Below are 17198 nucleotides of genomic sequence, written 5' to 3' on the forward strand. Positions count from 1 at the left end.
TATGCCACATATATGTCAGTGGCATAGACAGGCAGCTAATTGTCGACTGTGGTTCCGTTAATACACCACTTACCAACTGAACACAATCTAAACATTCAGTCATGACCCATGAAAATTGCAGGTTGTCACGTATAAACACAACCATATTTAGCTTATCAAACAGGATTGACAACTGTATAGTGCTGTTGTCTGAATGTAGCCCCGTAATATAGCCTGCTTAAAAGAACACATCAACTTTTTGGGACTTTAGCTTAATCACCGTATCCCCCAGAGTTAGATAAGTCCATACATACCCTCCTCATCTTCGTGCGTGCCATAACTCTGTCTGACACACCCACCGCTAGCCTAGCTTAGCACAAAAGACTGGAGGTAAACGGCTCCAGCTAGCATACTGCTCCCAATAAGAGACAAAATAACACCAACATTTTCCTATTTACATGTTGTGATTTGTATAGTCACAGCGTGAAGCACTGCTACTTGGGCGGAGTGATTTGCTCGCAGCACCTGAGAAGCTCTGTGGTGAGGAGCAGAGAGTTCGCTCAGAGTTGGAGTAAAATCACTCCGCAGAAGTAGCAGTGCTTCGCCTTCTGAGAATATAGTTCCCAGTATGTATATGGTTAGAAGATGGCTGTGTCTCATGTGACCTTGTTATTTGTACACGCTGTGACTATACAAATCACATCATGTAAATAGGAAAATTTTGCCGTTATTTTGTCACTTATTGGGAGCAGTATGCTAGCTGGAGCCGTTTACCTCCAGTCTTTGTGCTAAGCTAGGCTAGCGGTGGGTGTGTCAGACAGAGTTACGGCACACACAGTGATGAAAAAGGTATGTATGGACTTATCTAACTCTGGGGGATACGGTGAATAAGCTAAAGTCCCAAAAAGTCGACGTGTTCCTTAAAGTATGTGAATGCAAATGCTTCTCACTATGCAAACTAATGCAACATTGTGTCCTTAGTGGTGTAATTCAAAATGCAATGCAATTCTCAGCGTTGCCACAAGGGTGCTATAGTGGGCTTTAACAAAGCTGAATTTTCTATAGTGATATAGTGGGCTTTAGCAAAGCTGAATTTTCAACATCAATACTCTAGTCTTCAGTGTCACATGATTGCTGAGTTGCTGCTCAAAAAAAAAAAAAAAAAAAAAAAAAAAAAATATATATATATATATATATATATATTAAAATATTATTATCAATGTTCTGCTGCTTAATATTTTTGTGGAACGTGAGCTAAAATAAAAAAGAGGATTATTTGATGAGTAGAAAGTTCAAAAGAACAGAAGTTATTTCAAATATTCTGTAACATTATAAATGTCTAATAAATACTTTCACTTGATCAATGCAATGCATCCTTCCTGAATAAAAGTATTTATTTCTTTAAAAAAAAAAACACAAAAAAAAAAACGTACTGACTTCAATCTTTGGAACGGTATTGCATTCGTCATTATGGTCATATTAACTGCATAACAGTTTTGACCCGATTCTGAATCCTGGTTCATGGTCCTTTTCAGTCCCTTCCCTTTCTCTCTTTCCTACTTACTGTCCACATTCCACACTGCCCTATCCAAATAACAGAAAAGCAGCAAAAATAAATCTTACCAAAAAAAAAAAGAACGGTATTTATGACTCTGCAAAGAGTATGTTTCTGACCTAAGTGTTCAGGGGGTTGAGATGAGCGCGGTCCATGCGGGATCTTTGAACCCGGTCTTTTATTACAGTAATTAATGAGGAACGTGACTCATTACTGGCGTTTTATTAACCTCCCACCAAGAGCTCCCAACAGTAGGCCACTGAACCAATTAACTGGCCAAATAACCAAATTAGATTATCAAAAAGTGTGTCATCCCTGTTTTCTGCCCTTTAGATATAACTGGACTGACGTCAAGACTGCTTTCCACAGAGAGTCCACATGCAGAGAGTCTCCAATGTAACACATTCAGACCCCTGGTGGGATACAAATTATTTATTCAATCTGGTTAAAAAGATTTAATAATCAGTCTGTTGACTTGCAAAATCTAATTTTAATCAGTAAAAAATATATATTTTAAATTTTTAATTATTTAAAATAATAATTTTAAATAATTTTATTCTTGTTTTATTGTATCAGTAAATTCAAGTTCATAATCATAGAAATGTAATACAAATTAAACAAATTAATTTTTTGCTGGAAAATTAAGTTTAAGAAATGGAAGTTTTCAGCGTTTAAAAGCGTAGAACCCTCTATGAAGGTGATACAGTAATGGATACCCTCAACACATGAAACGCACATGGCAAAAGCAGAAGATTACCTAATCATCGCCATTACAGAATTTATAAAACAGCACCTGGATCACAACGGCTGCTGCATTTTCTCACTCACCCTTTCAGCTATGTGTTGAAATGGAGAAAAGCCATTACAGTGAATCCTGCATGTATATTCTCAATAATCATCCATGTGAGAACGGGAGAGGACTTCAAAAAGCAGCTGTAGCTCAGCCAAAATGGGCAGGACTCCAAAAAATGCTATTAATTTCTTCAGTCCTGGATGGGGGATATGTGACATTTACACTCATCCGTTTCCCCAAAGGGATTTGACTTGGTATCCATTTCAGGTGGCCTACGCAGGGAGATGGTTAAAGGGAGGCGTTCACCACTCGAGGCTGGCTTTGCTTGACCTTTCATGTTGTGTTAGGAGTGGAAAGGCTCTCAGAGACCGAATAAAACAGTTTGTCTAGTTGAAAGCGTCGACGCTCCTCACACCTTCCACACGCTATTCTTCTGTGCAGGAGAGCAACAGATGTATCTCTCTTCTGCTGATTTGCTGAGAGAAATGTTGTCTCATAAAGGAAACAGCTTTTTTTCTGAGAAAAAAATAGAGGATTGTAAGGATGAGGTAAGGTGTGTATGCGTGTGTGTACATGGTAGGCAAGCTGTATGACTTCTTAATTCAAAAAAATGTGTGGAGCTAGTGCTGGACGATATGAACATCACAAAAACGATTTGTTAATCAGTATTCTTCTCTTGTTTTCCAGTAAAAAAAAAAAAAAGAGTTAGAGCAAAGATGCTAAACTGAGATGAAAAACAAGCATGTAGAATTAACATAATTTATAAATATATAGTCATTAATTTTACTAATTAATAGATATATCTGACAGATAAAGCAAATGTGTATAATATCAATTAGTTAATTAAAATCATGCAAATTTGCTTTATCTTTCAGAGACAAAATATAAGACTTAATTAATTAGTACAATTCATGATTATATATAACTATATAACTATATATATATATATATATATATATATATATATATATATATATAAGACCATATTTTATTAATATAATCTTATTTTAAACATAGAAATATATAAAAAATAACACCTCAAGCATATTTGCATTTATTATCTTTAAATGTGTGATTTAAAGAAGATAAAGATTTGCGAAAAAAGATATTTTTCCAATATATATTTATATCACATATCCACACACTAACCCCTTGGTTCCCATGATAAAAAATTACTTTACAAAAAATTACAGCATGATATGATTTTTATCATTCGCGCGTATGTAAAGCTTTCTTTCATTTAAATGTATACTCTGATGATGGCATTTTTTAATCTAGCAAGAACATGAGCAAAATAATTAAGTACATGAAGTACTTCAATTGTGCTGTAGCAGAGGTAGTGATGTACTCAAGGAAGCACATCATGAGATAGCACAGGAGGCAAGGGGAAAAAAAGAGAGAGAAACAGGAGGAGTGCAGATGTGTAAAACTGAAGCGGGTACAGACAGAGGGAAACACATGGAAGTGAAAAGAGGCTAGCTGTGAACCGACCACCTGAGTAACGGCACACAGAGCAGAGTGCAGCTTTTCTGAAAGCTGGGCTTTAGAATGCCTATTCATTGGCCACGCACAACACAGTTCCTCTAAAACGTGTCCTTGGATGTATCTGCTGGCCCGGAGTCAAACGGCTCCAAATGTTAAAGTAAACATGATTTAGAGCACCTCTTGGCTCACTCTGGCTGTCAGTCAAGCACGAATAAGGCAAATGGGCTGAAAGAACTAAAGTGCTAATGTAACACTCCCACAATGAACAAAAAAAGCTTTTAGGTTGCTTTTACTACGGTTGGGAAAAAACAAATGTGATTCAAAACATTTATGTGTTTTATGCCACTTTTTCTAGTCTATAGAAGGTTGTGGGACTTTACAAACCTAATTAACAAGTGAACAAACAGAAATGTGTGAACAATAAGCAAATTACTATTTATATACAATCATAAAACTGAATGATTCTGCAGTGTTAGAAGTAAGGCTAAGACATGTTTTTTCCCCTTCTGTTTTAAAAAAAGTTTTCTTCAGTAGGCTGTTAAGAAGCTATCTGTTTTAAATTTAAATTGGGAACATTTAATCAATGAATCACTGTCACCTCTCGCGTTTGAAGTGTTAAACTAATTACCTGTGAATTATCTGTCTCGTAATGCTTTTAGCTCTCCGTGCTTTTAGCACTGTTAATGCACTTTGCGGACTGACAGCTTGACTGGATACACTGGGGTTTATAACAAAGAATATATTCAAAATATCCACAATGAGAGGTTTTTTTTTTACTCTTGTAATGTTTCCAATCAAATTCAACTAACAAAGTACACAAGAGCCAGTAAATTCATGTTTCTTGACCAAACAATGAAGACTCCCTGTTTGCTTTCAATTTTTTGGTCCCATTTAAAATCATTGTAAAAGCTATACAAACAGCATTAACAGAACTGTGTGAAATGTAAGTTACATGTGTGCTTAAGTTAAATGTGCTGTTGTTACTTGCTACAAAAATATCTATCTAGGAAATGTTTGTGTAAAAGAAGACATTTCAGAAGAATGTCTATGCCACTTGCCTTACACGTAAAAATTGAAACAAGTGTGATTCTGGTTAAAGACTGTTAAATTCGACTTTAGTTAAGACTCAGTTAAAGTCGGCATGAAACAGAAGTGTTGATAGTCTTATCTTCCCTACTCAGACACAGAGTAATTCGTGTGAAACGTCTTTTCGAACAAGGAAAAAAAATGTAGGGCAGGCCTTGATTTGTTCATCTGGAATTAATTGGATCATTGGATGGGTGTGGTTTGCTATTGCTGTGATGTCATGTGAGTGACAGGTTGCCCCGCCCTCACGCCAATAAACACGTCATCAGAGAAAAGATATTATTTTGATTATCTATTACAAGGGCATATGAATTAATTTGTATATATATATATATATATATATATATATATATATATGTGCATGGATAAATCATTAATAATGAACAGCAATATTCCATAAACAATAAGAATAGTCCATTTTGATTTCATGGTGACTTTGAATTGGTCTTTCAATTTTATAAAAATGAAGCAACATGAATGCAAAAAACAAAAACACAGATGCCTACAGGCGTCTGGTTTGAATCATGAGGGAAAAAGCTGGGAAGAAAAAGCTGCTCTTGCTCTACTTGCAACTAACTTCTACTCATCATCCTAACTGTGAAGCATTGTGGAATGAGTATATTAGTACATGCTATATACATACATACATACATATTTATTTATTTATTTATTTATTTTTCTAGTAGTGGGTTTCTATCATTGAGGAACAAAATAATTACAAGGTGTATCGGGACATTGTACAGCGGAATATTAAAGCACCAGTCTGTGATGTAAAACTTCAAAGCTTATTCAAGTAACATGCCAATGACTAAATATAAAGTAGTACGTCACCAACAGAGTGACTCAAACAGAGGAAATTTCCAGAACTCATTCCTGCCAAACATTGTTGCGGTACAAGAAGCAGACCAATCGAGCAAGACGTCCAACAGATGTAACCTTGGATTAGGGTTGGTGCCAATAACAGAGGTTCAACAACTTCCAAGCAACGTTACATAGGCTGCCTGGGATATTGGTTAATGTTAACTAGCACTGTATTCTTGTCACTCTTTCATTATCCAATTAACTCTCAATGAATACAATAATGTTCTGTCCTACCCTTTTTTTTGGTTGATTACCCTGTTTCAATTGGAAAACACAACACATTACCATAATAAAATAGGTTGTGAACGTAGCTTAATGCAAAAAAACTAAACAACACCAATGCATGCAATATTCATCATTCAGTAAAACATCACTTCACTTTGTTGAGAGTTGGCTGAAAATAAATCAAGTTTTCAATACATCAACCAAATTTTGAAGCTAATAGAAATGCTGATTTAAGGTTGTATGCCCCATGGCCATAATTTCATGTTTTTAAAGAAGCATTTATCACATAAGCCGGGTGGCGATATCCTAGTGCTCAAGGCTCTTCGCTGGAGCTGCAAATAGTGCAGGTGCAATCGCAGATAGGGGTGACCCGTGAACTGAGTTACTAAGAACCCCATCACCACTCTGCCCTTGAGCCAGACAAAGTTTAGCACAAAAATAAGACTTTTTTTATTATTTACACTTTACACTTGCATTGTGTCGCCTACACATTCACTCCCACTCACAAATTGTCCCTTAATCACCTCATTTATCTACATTATAACTTTCACTTCACAAAATCATTTTAAGTGGTAATTAAAAAGAAATGCCAATGCAACAGTGACTTGTTTGTAGGGTTTGTAACCAAGAACTGGTTCTTATGCAGAACTGTGCCCACTTTTTTTCAAAACAACTGGAACCAGAATGGTTTTAATGGTATTTAATATTTGATTTAATGGTGAGTTAAAAAGAGAGTGAGTTAACGTACTGTGGCATATATATATATATATATATATATATATATATATATATATATATATATATATACACATATATATAATTGTTATGGATACAAATTGTCTTTACCTGCAGTACAGCATAATACATAGCTGTCTGATTAAGTAGATCCGAGAAGCCCCTGCGGATGATTCAGAGTATGATTGAACTCTCCAAATGAATCTAACTGAATTGCAAAAATTTCAGACCCTTTTTGCCAACCTATTTGACATATTAAATCGAAACTTGATTTATTTGTGAATTTGGCATCACTAGTTACAATTTTAAACAGCTGATAGAAAACACTGAACATGATTTTCAGGAAAAAAAGATTTTCAGGTTAGTATATGGCAATTTCCATCGAGAGATAAAGATTTTAGAAAAATATTTTATTTGGGTGCAGCAGTATTTCACTAGTGCTTGTGCCCCAGTAAAAAGGGTGTAGCGACATCTTTGCAAGTAAACATACAGCAAGACCAGAGTTGTCCATTTCACAAAATGAGCCTTTTATTTTAAATGAATTGCTTAAAATAACCAAAAAACTAAAAGAAAAAAGTCTCCAACTGAAAGGTAATCAGTTTAAATCTGTCTAAGGACTTGCTTACTAAATTGGTTGGAGTGGTTCTTGGCTTATTTACTAAACTTCAACATATGGCTCAAAAACACTACAAATGATAAGCATTTAATATGTTTGAATCAGTTTCATGAGACACTCCCTCAACAAATCGGTTCTCAACTTATCCACTGAACCGCAAGGCATTATTTTCGACATGTCCGACTCAAAATGAACCGAAACTTGTGCCAAATGTCTCAAGATACTTCATTTGCGACAGAAAATACTAAAATAATCAAAACACAGGAATTTTTTAAGTGGTTTCGGAAATGAAACCAGAATTTAAAAGTTCTCTAACGGTAGAAGCATGTGCAAAGCCATTTGGTCTGTCATAGAGAATAAAGATGTTTTTAAAGACCAGCAATGCAAAATACACTTCAGTCAAACTACAAACCATTGCCAGTTAAATTCTCAGGCTGGAGCTACAAGATAGACTTAACGCTACTACTTAAAGCACAGGATCAGGAAGCACTCACCGGATCTGTGAGCTCCAAGATGCTGGCGCGGTAAGTAAGAGGTTTGCAGTCTCGGGTGTTGTCTACCAGGCTGCAAGGTAGAAACATGGGGCCCAGGTCATCTCCGTCCAACACATCCACCGTAAGCGTAGTGGTGGCGGTGAGCCGGTCCTTTGGGTTTGGAGCTCGGTCCTGAAGGGAAACACAAACTTTGGTTTTAGGGCTGACGTTTTAATCCAACTCCAAGATTTCAAACTTACTCGCTACCCAAAAAGACTCCAGTCAAAGTCAAAATAAGACATTCTACTGACAAAATGAGAAGATTGGATATCTCGCTTAGTTTTTAAATCCCTTTCAAGTCCTACATCTTTTTCTTGTTGAATATCTTGTGAATGAAATTGGTTGGGATTTAAAGCTGTTTAGGTCTAAAAAATTCAACATACAAACAAGATTAAGATACTAAATAAAGTTCACATAAAAAAAGATGTGTGACCATCTTGAACCTGTTGCAAAATCTCTTTGGGGAAATCTTTCTCCCTCATGCAAAATTCTGATCATGTGGATTATAATTGAAAATGGTAAATGTGACTGCACCTTAAGACCGCATTTTTGCTTCAAAATGACAAAATAAGTATCATAAAATTAGTTTCTATAACTCTTTCCCACTATTTTCCAAGACTTCAGCCTTTGTGTAGGGGACAGACTGAAATTTAAGTCCAACCAATGCCATTTAGCACCAATTAACGTTAAACTCAAAGCATTACGTGTCTAAAGGCACCATTTCTGTATTGAACACAACAGCAAATGCAACTTGAGGGATTCAGAGATTTCCAGTGACAGCTCCAATTTCAGTCTGTTCCTCACACAAAATTCTCATATGACTTCAGAGTTGTATAAACTACATTAAGCTGTTTTTTTTTTTTTTTTTCATTATGGAGTTTGGCCGTGTAAACGACCATCCATTTTTGTTTTATAGACAAAAGAAGGTTGGACACTCTGCTTAACATCTCAGTTTGTGAAAGTCTTACAGGATTGGAATGACATGAGGCAGAGTACATTTTTCTTTTTTTCTTTTGTACTATATATCATCTCCTCCCGTGGAGACTCACGTTGGCCTGAATGATGACCAGGTAGCGTGTGATCTCTTCGTAATTCAGCCTCTCTCTCAGAACCACAGATCCTGACAGGGTGAGAGGGATGTCAAATGTCCTGTTTGTGGTCTGTGGAGAAGGAAAGAGTAGGTCAAAAGGGTTTCCCACACACACACACACACACACACACACACACACACATACAACAAAGGCTCACACACTTCCAGCCTCATGAGAAATTCATCATCTATCTGCTTCAATAAGAAGAGAATGCTGATGGGACAAAACTGCTTGACTTTCAGAACCTTATCACCCTTATTAGCAATACATACAACGCGTAACACTTTAAAAGGGACATGGAGACAGGATGTTCCTTGCTCTTTTGAAATAAAAATGTTTGATGTGTAAATGGCCACCTATCACAATTACCTAACCATGAATTAGAAAGTGAACACAGTAGTCTTTGCATAGCTAGACCTTTGAATTTCAACATTAAATCCAATCCACATTGCAGGTTACTCTGGCCAAGAACCAACCACTTAGACGGAATAATTATTTACCTAGAAAATTTTCCACCATACCTTGAAATCAACTTTTTTTTTCCCAGGTGAACTTATAAAATTACTGTTTAGAGCTCAATTACAGATTTCATTGCATCACATTGAGAGTGCTTTTCAGTAAGCATATGCATCAGATGGTCAGTGAACAGACTGTGGGTGGTTTAAATGTGTTACTTTGAGGCTGAGACTTTAAAGATGTCACACAAAACACTTGAACTTTGTGAATAAAATATTCCTGAAATGGTTAAGTGGTGTTTAGCTCCTCTCACTCCACTCAAAGCAATAATGCTGCACTCATTAAGAAGCAATCAGAGAATGTCACCAATTTGCATGTGTAATACCACCATATTCATTTAAACGATTTGCTGAATTGTATTTGCATTTCATCGCATGCATACTTTCTGCTATATTATATTTGGTGTATTTACTGCTTTGTTTGTATATTTTCATGTTGCCAAATTGTGCTAAATTATGATTTGTATCAATGATGCACAAAGTATTCACCAAGGTTTAGGTTTTGTAAGGTTGTGGAGTAAATCAATTAAAAAGAACTTGCTGGAAATTCTCTGTTACCTCTCCAGCACACCCAGACCATATAGAGAAATGAGTAAACATGGAGAGAAATATAAAACTATGGCTGGCAATAAAATAAAGTAAAATAACAAAAAATAAAAATCATATAAAATAAAAAAAAAACACAATTGTGATTAAACTTACAACACAATATTTCTGACCAGTTGTTAGAAGGCAGACTAATTGAAAATTGGGTTATACTTAGTACAGTGTAATTACACAAACATGCAAATATATTGTTACACGTTACAAATGGTTACTATAGTAATAACAATAAATTTTGCATAATTACATGCAACTAACCCTGCAACAAACCTCCTAACCATAACCCTATAGTAAGTACACATAGTTAATTAGTACTCAGTACTTAAATGTACATTGTAACAAGGACACCTTAAAATAAAGTAAAATGAACAACATGTACTTACTATGCGTTTAGGGTTTGGTTTGGTTTAGGGTAGGTTGCTTACAGAATTTACTGTTATTACTATAGTAATTCAATGTACTATATAATAGAACAAGGACATTGTAAAATAATGTGTTACTGAAAATGTATTAAAATGACTTAATAATAATAGTAATCATATTTTGATGTTACTTTTCTTATAATAAATATAAATTAGTATTAATGGTATTGTTGTTGTTGATGCTGATGCTGTTGTATTTTCATATCAATGCATATTCATTACTCAAATCACATTTGAAGATGTTATAGCTTTAAGCTTTTTTATTATTATTATTCTGAGGACATTCTGAGCAATAAAAAAAAAAGAAAGAAAAAAGAAAAACACGTACTGGATCTTTAGGGTTGTACCGAATGGTGTATTCAATTTGCCCGTTAGGACCATCATCAAGGTCAACAGCCCCATTGTTCCCTGTAAAACCTGAGAAGATGGTGGTTCCAACAGGCGTTAGCTGAAAAAGATAGAAACACAAGTTAAGCATATTTAACACTTTCTCAGTTGGCCACCTATCAGCATGAACGTGGTTTCATCCTTAGTTGCTACTGCCATTTCTTCATCTTGTGCTTGATTCCTGGTGCTGGTAAGTTAGCTGACTGGTTTATGCTTTAAGTGTCTTGACCGTTGTGTTAAACCGCAATCCTTTGAGGGAGAGTTTGATGGATATGCTCTTATAAAGTACACAGCGCTCATTCTCTTCATATATTTTGGCATTTTGGATTTTTTCAAAACAACTGGAACCAGAATGGTTGTAATGGTATTTAATATTTGATTTAATGGTGAGTAATTAAATAGTATCCCATTACTATTACTAAGTATCCCATTACTATTTAGATCCGAGAAGCCCCTGCTGTGGTGCAGCTCTCAGAAGTGCAAAGAAAAAGAGGAAGTAATAGGTATGAGTCTGCTGCGGAAGCTACAGGCACCTGGGAACTCAGACGTTAGTTCCTGCGCCGCTACTCTGAAATTCTGACAAGACATATTACACAGAAAAAAAGACAAATTCCAGACAACAAAACTGGCAAAGAGAGTTAGGATGCTTCAGAGAGCCTTTATGATGAAAATAACCGCCATCACGATGTGAGGAAAACTCTCTGACTGCTGTCATGACGAGGTCATGTAAGGCTATCCGAACAAAGAATAATTAAACAGCCTGTTATGCATAATGAGATCCTAGAAACAAAATCCTGAGTGAATCTGACAGTGTCAAATAAAGCACAATAGAATAGCTATTAGCATATGTTCCACAAAGTGCAATCAGTGAGATTTTTTTTTTTACAGTATAGCAGATTATTTAATGTATTAAATATTAGTTGTCATTCTATATCTCCCAGTAATTTGTCTTAGTAATATTATATTTAAATACTTTTATGATTAAAGCTCTGCAGTTTTTAACATATAATGCAATGCAAAGCAATGCAATACAATGATTGATAGATAAACAAATACACATTCATTGAATCTACATACTGTGTGTGTGTATATACACTCACCTAAAGGATTATTAGGAACACCGTACTAATACTGTGTTTGACCCCCTTTCGCCTTCAGAACTGCCTTAATTCTACGTGGCATTGATTCAACAAGGTGCTGAAAGCATTCTTTAGAAATGTTGGCCCATATTGATAGGATAGCATCTTGCAGTTGATGGAGATTTGTGGGATGCACATCCAGGGCACGAAGCTCCCGTTCCACCACATCCCAAAGATGCTCTATTGGGTTGAGATCTGGTGACTGTGGGGGCCATTTTAGTACAGTGAACTCATTGTCATGTTCAAGAAACCAATTTGAAATGATTCGAGCTTTGTGACATGGTGCATTATCCTGCTGGATATCAGAGGAGATATCAGAGCCATCAGAGGATGGGTACATGGTGGTCATAAAGGGATGGACATGGTCAGAAACAATGCTCAGGTAGGCCATGGCATTTAAACGATGCCCAATTGGCACTAAGGGGCCTAAAGTGTGCCAAGAATACATCCCCCACACCATTACACCACCACCACCAGCCTGCACAGTGGTAACAAGGCATGATGGATCCATGTTCTCATTCTGTTTACGCCAAATTCTGACTCTACCATCTGAATGTCTCAACAGAAATCGAGACTCATCAGACCAGGCAACATTTTTCCAGTCTTCAACTGTCCAATTTTGGTGAGCTTGTGCAAATTGTAGCCTCTTTTTCCTATTTGTAGTGGAGATGAGTGGTACCCGGTGGGGTCTTCTGCTGTAGCCCATCCGCCTCAAGGTTGTGCGTGTTGTGGCTTCACAAATGCTTTGCTGCATACCTCGGTTGTAACGAGTGGTTATTTCAATCAAAGTTGCTCTTCTATCAGCTTGAATCAGTCGGCCCATTCTCCTCTGACCTCTAGCATCAACAAGGCATTTTCGCCCACAGGACTGCCGCATACTGGATGTTTTTCCCTTTTCACACCATTCTTTGTAAACCCTAGAAATGGTTGTGCGTGAAAATCCCAGTAACTGAGCAGATTGTGAAATACTCAGACCGGCCCGTCTGGCACCAACAACCATGCCACGCTCAAAATTGCTTAAATCACCTTTCTTTCCCATTCTGACATTCAGTTAGGAGTTCAGGAGATTGTCTTGACCAGGAACACACCCCTAAATGCATTGAAGCAACTGCCATGTGATTGGTTGATTAGATAATTGCATTAATGAGAAATTGAACAGGTGTTCCTAATAATCCTTTAGGTGAGTATATATATATATATATATAAACCAGTCACAAGTCGCACGGGTATATTTGTGGCAATCACCAAAAATCATTAGGATATTAAGTAAAGATCATGTTCCATGGAGATATTTTGTAAATTTCCAACCGTAAATATATAAAACATTTATTTTTGTGAGTGAATGCAGCACAATCGCGAACATAAATGGACAACTTTAAAGGTGATTTTCTCAATGTTTCGATATGTTTTGCACCCTCAGATTCCAGATTTTCAAATAGTTGTATATCAGTCAAATATTGTCCTATCCTAGCAAGCCATACATCAATGGAAAGCTTATGTATACAGTACATCTCAATTAAAAAAAAATTGCCCTATGTGACTGTTTTTGTGGTCCAGGGTCACATATGGTTATACACTTGAGCATGTCATTATATTAACATTTGACCAAAATCAATAGTGTAAAATAAAGTGTGACCAACAGTAATGATTTATGTAAAAAAAAAAAAAAAAAAAACTAAACACGAAATATAGAGATATGAGGTTTCTGTCCGACAGTCATGAAGAGCAAGTACAGTAGCTAATCACGGTTCTTGGATCTGACATAAATAAAATGCTACAAGTAAATATACAGGGTAGTCGTGACTAAAATGGTCATCAACCGTTGTCAGCCTGACAAATTTCAGTATAGCACAGCCTCTTGTAGCTTACAGTTTAATCAATCTCAATAGCTGTAGGGCAAAAGGACATTAAGTTAGTGACATTGATCAATGAACACCTGAACTTCTCTATAACTTCACAGCATCTGCAGACACTCAATGAACACAAACAACCCTTTAGCCATTTAGAACCACTTGCAATTCAATCCACACGTCCATCAAATGCTTTTCCCCCCAACATTATTATTTACTTCACTGTCTCTCTTAAACTCAGCATACCACTTGGGTGGACTTTTATAGTGCACTCTGCAGTGCTTGTTGACTGATGGACTGAGCTGTGTTAGTCCCCCTTATCTGTGTGTCAGTCAGACGTTTCAAACTCCGGTTTAAATCAATGGCGGGCAATACAGCCTGCCGTTTTTTGAGGCCACTCGAGAGGAGGCTGCCTGCCACTGAAGCTGCCTCCTAATGAGGGAAATCTCTACTGACAGCTCTCCGGGGAACAACTCTCAATTAGCTGAAAGCCACACACTCTCCATGCAGTCAATCCAATGTGAGAAGATCTCTGGAGACCGAGGCAGCATTGCTACAGACCCACCATGACACTACATGTTGAATGTTCTCGGAAGCTAATCAAAAATGAAGGAAAAAATAAAAATAGGGCTAATGAACGTCCAGAAAAGGACACCATTTTTAACAGGAAAGATAGAGTCATAGAATGTGGTGTATCGTGACCGTAATGGGAGGCCCACACAAAATCTCCACCATGAAACTCCACGGAACCAGCATTACTGTCATTCACAAAGTTTTACACATCTCCTGCCCTTTGCATATCTCTTATATTTGGACTTAATAATGCATTTAGCTACCAAAATGAGATTTGAAGGATCATGTGACACTGAAGACTGTAATGATGTAATGAGTAATGATGTTGAAAATTCAGCTTTGCCATCACAGGAGTAAATTACTTTTTAAAGTATATTAAAATAAATAAAAAAAAAACAGTTATTTTTAATTGTAATTGTTTTTCCAAATATAACTATAAAAACAGCCTTGGCGAGCATAAAAGACTTCTTTCAAAAAAAAAGAAGAATTAAAATCTATTTGTTACCTAAATTCAATCTGTTCATCATATAAAGCGATTGAGTCACTTCAGAAAATTTGGACTAAACCGCTCAATTCATATGGATTAGTTTTACGATCTCTTTATTAACTTTTTGAAGCGTCAAAGTGTCAGTTGAGTAGCTGTCAATGGCGGGACAGAAATCTCTCAGATTTCATAAAAAAGATCTTCATTTGTGTTCCGAAGACAAACAAAAGTCTTACGGGTCTGGAACGACATGAGAGTGAGTAATTGATGACAGAATTTTCATTTTTGGGTGAACTATCCCTTTAATTATTCCAAACTTTTGACTCATTGAATGGACCAGAATAGTTGAATATTAGCTTTTTTTTTAGTGATTTGGGATGCAAAAAAAAAAGAAGAAAAAGAAGAAGAGGGGCAAAGTATATCACAAAAAGGTTTCAGCTAAAATTTCAATATTGTGTATGCTGAACAACGGTGTAATGGGAATTCACACAACCCCTGCTGTGGAAAAACAAAGAGAAGCTAAATAAGTCACAAAAGGTGACTGGCAGATTTACTCAGTGAGCTACAGCACTTCTGGGATAATTACATGGCAGTCAAATACAGAGAAATGTTAACAGCTAAATGATTCAGCTCCAAAGCCCACAAGTGCAATCCATTTACCGCAAAATAACCCCGGCGTAGGTAAACCATCATACTGACACAATTCACTGGTTGAATTTCCAATTACAGCTAGCAAATGTTCAGTTTTAGCTAAGCAACTCACTTCTGCAAACTTTTAATAACGTGCGCTCCAGAATGCCAGTGACTTCGGTGTTCATGAAAAAGTCATTATAACTACAGAAGAAGAACAAAAGAAGCCCCGCTAAATAGAAACTCACCTCATTAATGGCTACATAGTATCGTGGCTGCTGAAAGCGTGGGGTGTTGTCGTTTCGATCCCGGACGACTATCCGCACTTCGTGTAGGATCACCGTGCCAACAAGCTCATTAGTACACTGAACCTGCACTACAATGGACTGAATGTAGGAGGGAGGCTAAAAGACAAAAAGAAAAGATCGAATTCAAGCAGTTCATTTGCATGGTGTGCATTCAGCAGGACGAACTAAAAATGACCATTTGCAGTCCATTATGAAGCCCATTACAAAGTGGATGCTGTGAACAACAGATTTCCCAGCTAAAGAGAAGATTTTCTTTGTTTATTATTTATCATAGTTCTGATTGAACCTAAAGAAATGAATAGATAAAGAGTGTCCAAAAGTCTGAGACCACCAGTTGATTTTTATTTGATTTTTAGTCCAAATTATATTATCAGTCTAACAATTTTAGGATTTAAAGTGCCACTATTATGCTTATTTGAATATTACCTTTCATGCAGTATATAATATAGTTGTTTGTGAAAATTTCTGCAAAGTTTTAAAGATCAAAGTGAACCTCAAAAAAAGTTATTGTCGTCAATTCCAGTCCTACTTCCTGTTACAAACCTATGTAACAATGTAATAAATTTGCATAATGACAGCCTATGGTCTTCATTGGCTGCTCGCAAACAACATCTACTTTGACCCGTCCTCAAACACTGTAGTTGTTTCTGAGGGCTGGAAGAGTTTTTTTTTTGTTTGTTTTGGAGAGTTTTGTTTCTTACATGCGTTGTAAACGGTTGACCAGTCGCAACAGACTGGGCCATTAGACCAATCAGAGCAGAGTAGGCTCTCGGAAAGGAGTGGTTTAGAGAGACTGAATCTTCGAACTAGCCATTTTCAGACTCTTTGGGAAATGAGATGATGTGCAATGTATATTATGAAAAAATTGAAGTTTTATTTTTTTTATATTTTACTTTTTTTTTACCTTGGATGCACATACAGTGCTGGTCAGAATTATTTGCCCCCTTGGTAAATATGATCAAATATGGCTGTAAAAAATAAATCTGCATTGTTTATCCTTTTGATATTTTATTTTAAAAAAATGAAATAAATGAAATAAACGTTTTTCTCCAAAACACATTGGGAACAATTATTTGCCCCTTTTTTATTGAATACTTTTTGCAACCTCCTTTTCCCAAGATACCAGCTCTGAGTCTCCTCCTATAATGCCTTATGAGTTTGGAGAACGCCTGACAAGAGATCAGAGACCATTCCGCATACAGAATCTCAGATCCTTCAGATTCCCAGATCCATGTTGGTGCTTCTTCTCTTCAGTTCAGCCCACTAATGTTCTATAGGGTTCAGGTCTGGGGACTGGGATGGCCATTGCAGATGCTTGGTTTTGTGCT

The 17198-nt window shown here is 36.4% G+C and overlaps 1 protein-coding gene across 2 annotated transcripts in view; it reads right to left on the bottom strand.

Annotated features, from left to right (window-relative positions):
- LOC307147159 (protocadherin-15-like) overlaps positions 1 to 17198 on the bottom strand; it is a 214432-nt gene that overhangs the window by 138392 nt on the left and 58842 nt on the right. For both annotated transcript variants that reach the window (XM_079851679.1, XM_079851680.1), the window contains 4 exons: positions 15811 to 15966; positions 10828 to 10947; positions 8918 to 9028; positions 7830 to 8000 (listed from right to left, as the gene is read on the bottom strand). In XM_079851679.1, the coding sequence (XP_079707805.1) occupies positions 7830 to 8000; positions 8918 to 9028; positions 10828 to 10947; positions 15811 to 15966 (558 nt within the window). The remainder of the gene's footprint in view (positions 1 to 7829; positions 8001 to 8917; positions 9029 to 10827; positions 10948 to 15810; positions 15967 to 17198) is intronic.

The sequence above is a fragment of the Squalius cephalus genome (assembly GCF_949319135.1).
Source record: "Squalius cephalus genome assembly, chromosome: 19".
Classification (NCBI taxonomy): domain Eukaryota; kingdom Metazoa; phylum Chordata; class Actinopteri; order Cypriniformes; family Leuciscidae; genus Squalius; species Squalius cephalus.